At 26.6% G+C, this 12,707-nt stretch overlaps 3 protein-coding genes across 4 annotated transcripts; 2 read left to right on the forward strand and 1 right to left on the reverse strand.

The window, feature by feature from the left end:
• Positions 1-28: 28 nt before the first annotated feature.
• On the reverse strand, positions 29-2,972 carry LOC105839669 (alpha-ketoglutarate-dependent dioxygenase alkB homolog 4). Its single transcript, XM_012686138.3, has 5 exons — positions 2,748-2,972; positions 1,097-1,222; positions 932-1,024; positions 379-809; positions 29-305 (listed from the first exon to the last, which is right to left on the reverse strand). The coding sequence occupies exons 1-5, from the start codon at positions 2,847-2,849 to the stop codon at positions 155-157; spliced, it is 903 nt and encodes a 300-aa protein (XP_012541592.1). The 5' UTR covers positions 2,850-2,972; the 3' UTR covers positions 29-154.
• Positions 2,973-3,194: 222 nt separating this feature from the next.
• Positions 3,195-4,886, forward strand: LOC105839670 (peptidoglycan-recognition protein 2). The gene is made up of 4 exons (XM_012686139.3): positions 3,195-3,429; positions 3,869-4,076; positions 4,148-4,266; positions 4,359-4,886. Exons 1-4 carry the CDS (start codon positions 3,375-3,377, stop codon positions 4,541-4,543), a joined length of 567 nt encoding a protein of 188 aa, XP_012541593.1. The 5' UTR covers positions 3,195-3,374; the 3' UTR covers positions 4,544-4,886.
• Positions 4,887-6,971: 2,085 nt separating this feature from the next.
• Positions 6,972-11,997, forward strand: LOC105834614. 2 transcript variants are annotated; one of them, XM_012677241.3, is made up of 9 exons: positions 6,972-7,116; positions 8,159-8,373; positions 8,452-8,598; positions 8,750-9,025; positions 9,462-9,512; positions 9,674-9,870; positions 10,000-10,159; positions 10,257-10,387; positions 10,960-11,997. In XM_012677241.3, exons 2-9 carry the CDS (start codon positions 8,181-8,183, stop codon positions 11,068-11,070), a joined length of 1,266 nt encoding a protein of 421 aa, XP_012532695.1. In that variant the 5' UTR covers positions 6,972-7,116; positions 8,159-8,180; the 3' UTR covers positions 11,071-11,997. The 2 variants fall into 2 exon arrangements, with proteins under 2 accessions (XP_012532695.1, XP_036140622.1); XM_036284729.1 differs by lacking the exon at positions 8,750-9,025.
• Positions 11,998-12,707: the final 710 nt, after the last annotated feature.

Here is a 12,707-nt window from a genome sequence, read left to right on the forward strand (position 1 = left end):
TATTGCTGTACATTTTTAATGCACTGTATAATAAGAATAAAATATCTTTATTCTATTAAAATAGTATTTACATGTCAAATACATATAACTTTAAGAAGTATCTATTTTTTTATAAATAAATGCGATAATTATTAAAATGTGTTTCATATTAACATCACCAGAAGAGTGAAGCTTGCTTCAAAATCTCAGAGGCTTTCTCTCGATGTTCTCCATTTTCGAGATAAGGAGGCGTTAGTTCACGATAGGCAAGACAGATGCGTCTTGATGTGACATCCTGCCGAAGCACAGAATGTTCCCACTTGTACCTATCAAACAGAAAAATCACGTGTAATATTAATTTTATCTTTATCTCTAATATTTGTAAGCAGAACGTTATACCTTGCTGGACCATATAGAACCATAAGTGATTTGGCAGGCATCGGCAATCGTATTACCATGTTATCGTCAATATCTAAAGGTTGTGTTTCACTGCACATGTCTTTTCCTAGAATGGAATCATAAAGTGAAACGCAGTCTAAATTGTATCGCGTTATCGGACCATTATAAGGAGTAATAGTCAAAACGGAATCGCCAAGAACGTTCACGGTTACTATACGTTCTCCCCAGATCCAACAATCGTCTATGTGGGGATCGATAGAAGCGCCTCGTTCAGGATCATACTCCAGGGAACACTGCTCGACAGTTTTAAAATCATGTAACAACGGGATTTCCTTAAATTTCTCCTGTACAAATCGTGTTGTTTTAGGAAAACCATTAAATGATCCTAATTGTAATTTTCGCTTTTTGAAGTTACACTTTGGTCCAAAATTCTGTAAAGTAAAATGTGTCAGATTAAGATATATCGTGTGTATGTGTGTGTGTGTGTGTGTGTGTGTGTGTGAATATATAGAAATATAAATATTTTTTTAAAATGCTTTAAAGAGAGATATACCTGTTTTCTTCTACCGCTTTGTGAAGCTTCCCAAGGGAGATCATCAAGTGCTTTCATGAGCACTTCAGCTTCATCTTTCTTTAAAAAATCTAGCTGGGACATACACATAATATAATATAATATAAATTATATTATAAAAAACACAAAGTACAGTAATCACATTACCTTGATGTAAACACCAGGATAAGCAATTAAGTTTCCACCATGATAAGGATGTTTCTTATATTCGTCTATATCCCATCCAGGTGACAATTTATCACAATATGGACAATAAATGTAACTTTTGTATTTCTGTAATAATACATATACATATTGTTCACACTGGGCTGCGCGTAACAATATAATAAATATAACATATATTTTAAATAGTAAACAATTATATGTTTCAGAAACATGTAATCTTAATTTTGGTCTTATAAGAGTTTATGTATATTCTTTTAGATGTATATAGGAGAATGACATCAAAGCAAAATAAGGAACAAGAGGTAAATAGTTTATTTTTTTTACACAAGCAAACTGATTTTTCTGGTATTTTAAACCAACTAGGAAGCAGATTCAACCAAAGACCAGTACAGAACAGATAGCAGAAAAGGCAGCAACTGGGTGAACTGAAATTCTTAAGTATATAAATTTCTTAAATATTTGTCAGAAAAGATAATTTGTATGTGAGAAATAATTTTAAGCAAGAAGGTATTGGTTTTATATATCGGATATTTTAGTTTTCAAAAAATATCTTTTCTTGATATACTTTTATCCATCAAATCTTAAAGTTTTTAGTTTAATTCACTGAAATAAATGTTCCTTTATGTGTGTGTACCATATTATTGTATTTAAAACAAATTATTTGCATCAATGCAGCTTAACTTCAAAACTTGGTTTAATTTACTTTCTATTTTTTTTTATTGTTAAGATTAGTTAGAACCAAGTTTAAAGTTAAACTTTGTAAGATACAAACAAATCTTATATTATTAATTTTTATTATTTATTAAAAAATGATTTAGCAGATAAATATTACACTTTATAATTATAGATTATCACACATTATATATCTATTCTATTTTTTGTGAAAGATTCATATTGCTTATATTTTCCCCATTTTTAATATGTATACTTTTAGAATAAAAATAGAGAATTGCTGATATCTTAATTCTGTTTTGCATTTAAAAATTACAAATATTTAAATATTTTTTATTACTGTCCTAATTGTTATGGAGTAAAAACCAAGATTATTAATATAATAAGGCTTTAATACAAATTTAATCTAGTAACCACCAAAATAGAGAAATAAAATGTATTATTAAATATATAGTATTTCATGTATTAATTAAAATTAGCTATATCTTTGAATAATATGATAAGCATATATATCAATAATGGGAAATTTTCAATTGAAATATATATCGTCTATTTACTACTCCGCGACATAAGTAACTAAAGAATTTTTGTTTCGTAATTAGTTGCAAAAAATAATTCTAATAAAAATAAAATATACTGAAGAAAGAATTACATATTGATTAATATTTTAATTTTTTAAAATCAACTATTACACCAGAATTTTGATTTACGGAAAATATTGCAAAATTTTATTAATTCAAAGTATTTAGATAAAAAACTTTGTTTTTGACTCATGTTGTAATAAATGAGCAATATGAATTAATAAAATTATCGGAAAAGTTCCTTAAATTACTTTCATAACTGATTACTTCCCAAATTAATGTTTTGTTGTGTTAATCTCGATTTTTGGAAAATAAATTACACAACTAATCGCGGGAAATTCCGATGTTACAGGTATCATTGATAGGTTAAGGTACTCCACCTGTAATTCATTCTTCAGATCTGGCTTCGAGATCTCGTATTCTGTCTCACAAATCAAACAAGAACGTATCCCTTTGCAGCCGCATGGTCGCACGGTCTCCATTGCGTTCCCTTTATTTTTCGATATAAGCAAAAACACGCAAAAACACTAGCGAATTCACAACGCAAGCTACAGATGTGACAGAAACAGTAGTATGTATAGTGTTCGCCGATGTCCGCGACACCGCCGCGAACATATTCGAAAGTCGACTCTCGAAAGCATATGACAAGTTATCGCGCCTGTCGACATATCGATTCAAAGAAAGAATGTTTTTCTCAATAGATTGTAAAATTTGTATAAAAACATATATATAAATTATATATATATAATATGTCTATATGTATGTTTATACTGGTTTCTTTTTTTTGGTAAAATTTTTGTTTGGTACAAAAAAATAATAGTTTTACTGATAAGTCATGCGTTAAAAAACTGCATAATAAAGTAGTTAGAATTAAGTTAATAAATATTATTCAGAAATTTGTTATCGCTCAATTCTAGGTCGCAACCCGAGATACCATACTAGTGTTATATTCTGATCTTTCGATATACCTCTCATATAGTCGCACGCCGTCATTTTGCGCTGTAAGAATGATATCGAGAATCTGTTTCATACTTTTACTGACATTTTCTGTCAGTTTTGCCAGTGAGTATCTCTAAATTCTTAATTGACAATTATTCATCACTTTATGAAATAATTATTTATAAAATGTACCTCGTTCATCTCCTTTTTCATATTAATGAGAATTTCTGCTGCTTGTGAGAGGAAAACGTGTTAGCAAAAAGGAAAATAACAGATCTTTCTATTTTTTTCTATGGTGTAGTAATTGCTTTTTGTGGAAAACATATATAGACTAAATAGATATGAATATATATTGCAGGATGTTAAATACATTTTTTGTAAAAATGTGAATCTTTTTTTAAAGGGTCTTCTATTTTCTTGTTACAATCAAAGTAATAAACTTTTTTTTGTTACTTGAAGAAATTGAAATGTTCTTGATTTAAAGATTTCTCTTCTCAAACAAAGGAAATTATTTGTTTGCAACATTACAATTAGAATTATCTTTTGTTGGATGTTTTCACAGAGGATAAGTGCCCGAATATCATTAGCAGAACTCAGTGGACCAGTGTTCCCGCTGGAGATGTTAATTATTTAATAGTACCGATACCTTATGTGATAATACAGCATACAAACACACCAGAATGTGATACGCGCGACACATGCACATCTCGCGTGGATAGCATTCGTGGTTACCATATGGATACATTTGATTGGGATGATATTGGTTACTCGTAAGCTTATCTCGATCACGATGTATATAAGACAATAATTATCGATTTCTGATATTAATTCTTTTTTTAAGATTCCTGATTGGCAATGATGGAAATGTATATGAAGGATGCGGATGGACACGCGAAGGAGCCCATACGTATGGATATAATAAGAAATCTGTCGGTATAGCTTTCATTGGAAATTTTCAGAGTAAGTAATTTAATCGCAATTAATCATATGAAATTAAATGATCTGTTTAAATCATATAAAATTAATCTATTCTGGCTATCTTTTTTTTTCAGACAAAGAAGTTAGCCAGAGTATGTTAGATACCGCACACCAATTAATCAACTGTGGAAAATCTCAACATATACTTCGAGATAATGTACGTGTACTAGGTGCACGACAAGTGACTCAAACAGCGAGTCCTGGAAATCGACTCTATGCTCAGATCCAAAATTGGCCTGAATGGAGTAGCGAGCCTTAAATAAACGTTTAAAAGTAAATATCCTCCATCAAATTGAGATATTCAAGTTTCGATCGAACAATATATTTTTAATTGTTCAATATAATTTGCATATAATGATATAGAGACATAATGTATATCTTTTGCTTCTGTGAGTCTCAAAGTCTTTTTGAATAAGAATTCTTGGAAAAATTTCGTTATCTTGTTACAGTACTGATTATTTATGTTAATCTGTATTTTATTTGAAAAAATTGTGAACAGACAAAACATTTTAAACTAGATATAAGACTATCGCTGAATATAACATTGTTACAAAATTAAAATATATTACATTGTAAAAAATATACATCAATATTTAATATAATAATTTTATTACGTTTTGCTATATTTAAAATTAATTCATATAAAGCAAAAGATAAAAAATTCGATAAAATAAAATTTTTAACAAAGAATTACACAAAATTATTTTAAAAATATACCCAGATAGCCAAGCGAGATTGAGCATATCGGGCAAATTAATGCACTGCATGTATGTTGTGAACTTGCCTACAATTTACTGTCATTGTAATTTAACGTGGAACAAAGTTAGCATCAAGAGGTCAAATAACCTTCATGAGTTTATGAAATTGTAAGTGCATGCATTGAGGAATAATAAACTTATCACATTGACAGCAATTGGGCATGCATGTTGACAACTTGCCATCAGTTTGTTGAATTCTAACGAAGAATTTTACATAATATCGAAACAACAGACAGTTTGAGAAAACACCTTGGCTTTATTTTGATGAAATTAATAGGCAATAAGTAACAGCAAAATGACAACACGTTGCCTTCATTTGGCTATTTGGATAGAATAACAAATTATTATAAAACCTTTAAAACAATAACAAATCATAAAATATATCCAAGCAATCAATTGGAAAAAAAATACATCGAGTGGTATGTCAGTATTGAAAACTTTTCTTTACATTTTTACTTAAATAAATATATAATAAAATATTATATAATAAAATGTGACAGCTATAGCTATGTACAATTGTGTCTATTTGTGTCATAGTTAGAAAGCATTGGGTCATACACTGATATTACACATTATCATTTGTACCTGTGTCAAAATGTGTCGTATTGTGTTGTAACAAGAAACCACATACAGCAACTGTGTAACATTGTGTCAACTGTGTCGCTTGTTGGAAAGCTCCCATTGATGAGATGTGTTAATTTCTTCATCTAAAATGACCATCCCGATGATTTCATTTAAATACTAGCAAACCTGAAGAAACAGATTTTAAGCAGAGTCTGCTGCCAGTGGTTGAGACTTAAAAAAGTAACAGATTTTGATTTTGAAATATCTGATAATGTCAGCGAACTGCTGTTAGAAATTTGACAGAATGTTAACATCTTTTGCAGCAAATTGGCAGCAAAAATTAAGCAGAACCTGCTGACAGAATTTGACGTCGGATTGGCGACAGAAAATAAGAACCTGCACGCTAGTATAATCTGACAACTTGACAAATTAACAATAAAAATGCAGCAGGCTCTGCTGTTTTGCAATAGGAGTTTGTTCGATTTGTACTGCGAGTCTGTTGATGTAAAATATCAATAGGTTTTCTGTTAACAGAATGCAAGGTTCAACAAGTTAAATAATATATTTTATTAACTATATAAATGAAATTAAAGTTAATGGCTTATAAAATTAATTTAGTTAAGTTAAAAGTTCCATAAACAAAAAATGAACTCAGTTAAAAGTTACATTAAGATTAAATTAACTCAAGTTACAAATTAAAAGTTACTTTTGAAAAGTATTATTTATATTTAAATAGAAAGTCATAATTTATTTAAATAAAATTATCAAAACAATTATATATAATATAAATCATCAAATATATTTACTATTTTATATGTAAATTAAGTTTATATGAAATAATAAAAAAATATTAATTGTTTCTTATGTGAAAATGTACTTTTTCAATTTTTTTCTTTTGCACACAGATAAATTTTTACTCATACACAGATAAATTTTAACTTATAAAAAAATTAATAAATTAGAATATATATTTTAAAAATAAGTAATTTATGTATTTAAAAAATAAGTAGTAAAAGTTAAACCATCATTTGAAATTAACTAAGTTATAAGTTATATTAATTTTTAACTTTTTAATTAGTTACTACTTACTACTCAATCCTGAGTGCTAATATGTTGATATTCTGTTACTAATTTGCTAACATTCTGCCAATATTTTGCTGACTATTTATAGCAGACTTTTATATGTAATCTGTTTCTGTAGATTTGGTTATCAGGAAAGATGTCATGAATTAATTAATTAAACAGATTCAACGGACTTTGAATTCAAAGTTTATTATTCGTAGGTTAAAATATTAATATTCTAACCTTTAACACTTTCCTGAAGTCACATGCATGAACATGCGCGAGGAAATACGTTCCGCGTACCTGACTACCTGCTAGCAACAATCCCTAGTCCAATGAATCCAATCTACTCTGTTATGTAGTAGATTTCAGTATATACATACGTTTGTTTGATACATGTACATAAAAGATACAAGAAAAGAGTATTTGCAGTTGAAAATTCTTGCCAGTAAGTAAATTTATTATTGCTCAGATTATTTTATCAATACCGTTTGGACTTTTTCATATTATTTTATGTTATATAGGTGTAGTATATACCTTACAGAAAAACATACCTAACCTATTGGCCTACATCATATACAGCACAGAATCTTCCATTACAATTTGCAATGATATAATACTTTTATATTGCAACAATGTTACATTGCTGCAAACTGCAATATAATATAATGGACATATATACAAACATTGAAATTGCAACAATATATATATTGTAGCAACATTTAAAAAAATATGTGTATAAATATATATGTATGTGTGTGTGTGTGTGTATTATAGATATTTGTAATATCATATAATACTATTATATAAAATATAAACTGTAATACGTGTTAATACATTATAATAGCAAAATTGCACATTAATATTTTATATAATTGTTTTCTTAGATTTTTTGAGATTTAAATTGTAATTTTTAATGTCGTTTTAGAAGCACATTAAAATTTGATATTGCAATTTTTCTATGCAAACAATATTATAACACTGAATTATATTTAATTCACAAAATTTATTTCATTGTGAAAATTGTTACTATCAAGCATATTCAAAAATAGCTTGATGTAATTATAACAATAAACTCAAAATGCAATTCAAGTATTCTATATAAAATTGCTTACTGCTTATTTAGATTGCTTGATTAGAAAAATACACATAAATATTTATATATAAAATGTTAGTAGTTTATTTTTTTATAATATGCTTAAAACATTATTAAATTTATTATATTATTATTAAAATCTTTGTAAATAATACCAAAGGAGATACATAAAAAAAAATATATATATATATACGTATGTAAGACTACGTGCAATATTTTTAGAGTAATGTTGTAAAAAGAATCTTTATATTACATTCGATATATAATGTTACATTGTTGCAATAATGTATGGAATGTCAGTATTTTGTGACTTTTTTTTAATATAATAAATTTTGTTATATTATTTATACTCTTTTCATGCGATTTATTATATAATTATGTTATTGTACTGCAGATATCACACATTGTGTATCAAAATGAACTTCCCATATGTGGTTGTACAATTTCTGAGAGAAGGAACATTCTCCGAAATTCCGACTTCATGGCTTACAAAAGATTTTACTCAATGTAGGTGGCCAACAACTAAGAATGTTACCTTTTTTATTAAAAACAACAGGTCACCAGAGACTGATTGGTCACTTCTTAATGTCAAAGTAGAATGTCACTGTGGTAAGTATGCGTAAAACTGATAATTATTCCAAATATGAAAATTATAGACAATATAAATATAGAATTTTATATTTATAGAGACCTTAGAAAAAGCACAGAAAATAGCAGAAGATGCTAATTACGCAATTTCTCATGACGAAACTAGAAAACGAAAAAGAATCATATATATAAAAAAATTCGACGATATGTATGATACTCGCAATGATAGTGAGGATGACGATGACGGTAATTTAATTTTATCAAATTATATTTTGTTTCCATAGAGTAGAAACTGAACTTCTACTTTTTAAAATTATATATTTTTATTTATTTTGATGTTATGAATTAGTGTAAAACAAACTGTTCACATTTTATTAATTTTTATTATATTTTATAGATTTACTTCCGCAATATAAGACTCCACAGAAACAATTAAAAATATACAAAAGTCAGGATTCATCTGAAAAAACATCTTTGTGTGACAAACAATTTTTACTCAAAAAGCAATCCTATGAAAAAGTCTCACACATTGCTGCCAAAGAAAATTCCTCTATACCAAATAATTTATTACGTGATAAATCACCAACACAAATAATTAATTCACTACAAACCAATAAGCTTAATAATTCTAATGAATTATTGGAACTTCTACCTACACAAATTAATAGACAAAGTAAAGTTTAAAATTAATTTTTTTCTATGTTAATAATGTTATCTTTAGTAAATAAATATGTGATATAAAATGTTTATAATTGAGGGGTGTAAAGAAATAATAAGTTGTACATGCAATTTTTTGTTTTTCTTGAAAAAAAAAAGTGCTTTTTTTAACTATTATTGAAAAACTTCTATAAGAAATTACGGATATATATAAGATCTGCACAATGTTTAAATAAATTTTAATTTTTAAACAATTGTGTTAAGATAATTAAATTTCAAAATAGTTTGAGTAAAAATACAGAAATTGCATTTTTTTCTTTGTAATAATATATTAAATATTAGTATGTCATAAAAAAGCAGTTAACAATTTTTTCATGCAATAAAACATATTTGCATGCATTTGGAATGTTTCATTGTAGTACATCTCAATTAATACAACAATTTTTTTGTAGATCTTGATTTTATTTCCACTACTACTCCATTGTCTATGGCTGGCGACATTGGTAAGAATTTTATTTTACATTTATTTTTATTGTATTATTATACATGTTGTGTGTAAGAATATACGATGCTTTAACTTACAGTGTATCTTGATCGGAAGCAACATAAGACCAAATTTATATTATTGCAAATTTCTATATTGTTTTGATTTGTTTTGTTTCAGGAAAGCTAATTCCAATTTGTATTCAAACTTTAAATTATGTAAAAAGCATTGATCAAAAATTGAAAGTTTTAGAAGAAAGTATTATTGATATAAAAGAGCCTATGAATGTATTCGATGACATACTTCCGATCAATTCCATAGAGAATCTTCAAAAATTTGAAGAAAAGTTAGAAAATGCTAAAACAAGAATGCATTGGGTAAGTTTATTTTTTAATATAAATAATATTTATCATAAGAGTAATAATAATGTTAAATTGAATTTCATTTATTATTTATCTAATTATGTAAATGTTTTTATTAAATTAATTAAATTCTATGTTTTTAAGGTGCAATTTATTAAAAAAATCGGAGGAAAGAACAGCAAAAATTTGATACATCGGTGTATGAGCCGTTTATTTACAAATGAATTCGGCAAAGCCTGTTCTTGGCGTGGACGTAGGAATAATTATCGTATATGCGATTTGAAATGCATCTGTATCCTAAAAAGTGAGCTTTAACAATTTGCATATTTTTATTCTTGGTCTAAATTGGTAAAAATATTATTTGCAATATTAATTACATGTACTATTGAATATTTTATTAGGTGTGTTAAGAGCCAAGGGTGTCGAGGAAAGTGAATTTGAAAATATAGCAAGTGAATGGTTGCGCTTTAGTAAAATGCGAAATGATCGGGAAATTAAAAAGGTATTGCCTGGTGATAATGTACACGAACAGGTAATATTATGATCTACGTGAATGTATGCTGATATTTTCATATATAGTTATTAAAAATTTTGAAAATCTAATTTTTGAAATTATGTTGTGCTAAATGGAATGTGGAGTTAATATATAACAATTTATTTATTTTATTAAAAATATTGATAGAATAATAATAATTTAGAGATTATATTATTACTATTATCATATTGTTTTTATCTCGTAACAGTTTAACATACAAATTTATAACAACTTATAGTTTTCTATTGTACTTTATGTGATATAAATAGAGATGTATAAATAAAAACTTTTAAACATTAAAAATTTAATTACAAAATTATTTAAATTATTAAAAAATTGTCTGTTTACTTGCAAAATGTAATTGTCAAATTTCAGTATAAATCAATTGAAATGCAATTCTAATAAAATTAATAATAATGCAATGATATAATACATAAAAATCATTTCAACACACACACACACGCGTGCGCGCATGTGTGGTGTATGTTTTTAATAAGAAGTGCGTATAAAAATAAATACTATTCTATCTATTTATATTTTAATTCAAACTCTTTAATTATTTTTTGTAGATGGATTCTTCATTACATGAGTCGGAACCCCAATTTTTATACGCAGAAGTATTTTGTAAGGATGAAGAGACTGATGACACTTGTATAGATCAAGAATTAACGCAGAAATGAATCCAGTAAACATAAAATCATTATTAATATGCTTAGAAATTTATATAAAATAACATTCCAAATGTTATTTTAATTGTTATTAATGTTTCTTACAAGGAAATTAATTTTGTCATAAAATTCTTTTTTTTTACATTTTATGGAATCAATAATTTGACGACAATATTATATTCCATAATATTATCTCCGTTACATCCTAGATATAAGAATGTAAGTGATAATTGTAAGAAAAAATATATAGTCCAGAATAGCATTCAGAAATTTAAATATAAATAAGAACATTTATAACATTATTAACTCTCAATCTCTCAATATTTGAAGATATTAGGCATTTTATATTAATAGCCAAATAATCATCAGAGTTAGAAAATTATATTATGTTAGTGTTATTTGGTCTTGCAATATTTGCCTGGTTGTCGTATGCGTATCCCTGCGTGATTTTGCGTTGCGAGGATGATATAAAACATTTGCTACGTACTTTTATTAAAGCTTTTCACCAGTAAATATTTTTCTAAATTTTTAATTAACTATATCATCGGTTATTTTGTGCCATAAAAATTATTTGTGAAATGTATTCTGTTTATATCTCTATATAGAAATTATATATTAAATTCCAAAAGACTTCTATGCATTTTTTTCACATCTTTGTAACTCTAAAAATTTACGTAAATTCTAAAATTTATTTTGTGTGTGTGAAACTTTGAAATTATTTGCAAGAAATATATTTAGTTTATTTTTTTGTATATTAATATTATAAATTTTCTAAAAAACATTTTGATAAAAAAAAAATAGATGTTTGTTGATATAATATTAATAGTTATTTTATCGATAGAATGGACACCGAGTATATGAATATAGGATGTAAAAGTGGCAGCTCTTACTATTGTAAAAGGACAACTTTTAAGTAAAATATTTTTTTTACTTTTAAAAGAATTGAATTTTCTTAATGTAAACATTTTTTTCCGCACTAATCTTAAGGATTAATTAAAAGTTTTCGCAGACAATACATATGATAACAAGAAATATTTTACCGATCGCTATATATTTCAGATAAAGTAATTTTTTTGTTACGCAGAATTGTAAATTTCCACAAATACAGTATAAATAATAACTCAAGGTAGATTAACAATTTTGTAGGAAAAATTAAATTAAAAAGAAATTTGTAGTTTGTTATTGATTTCTGCGATCGTTTTGTGAAGGATATTTTTTCATATTATATGAAAGAATAATATTCTACTTTTAATATAAAAGGGAACTATTTGAAAACTGCACATTACCGATATAGTCGATTGTAGAATATTGTATATTGATGTATACAACTAGTCGATTTATTCGTACGCATACATAAATCAATTCGGTCAATTCGTTAAAATTAAGATTGTCAGTATCTCCTTAATATCATTTCTAAAAATTGATGGACAGTCCGTTGAATCTGTTTATATGTAATGATAATAATAACATAAAATTATATATAATAATAATAAATAACTTACGTGATAATACATCACACGAACGTGATTAACTTCAGAAGTGTAAGACTCTCGTCCGTAATTCATGATCTCCATGTGCTGTTTGAAGAATGATCGACGACCTTGATTACTCGTAATCTGTGTTATTTAGATTACGATTATACCAAGATT

This window comes from Monomorium pharaonis, chromosome 3 (genome assembly GCF_013373865.1).
Source record: "Monomorium pharaonis isolate MP-MQ-018 chromosome 3, ASM1337386v2, whole genome shotgun sequence".
NCBI lineage: Eukaryota > Metazoa > Arthropoda > Insecta > Hymenoptera > Formicidae > Monomorium > Monomorium pharaonis.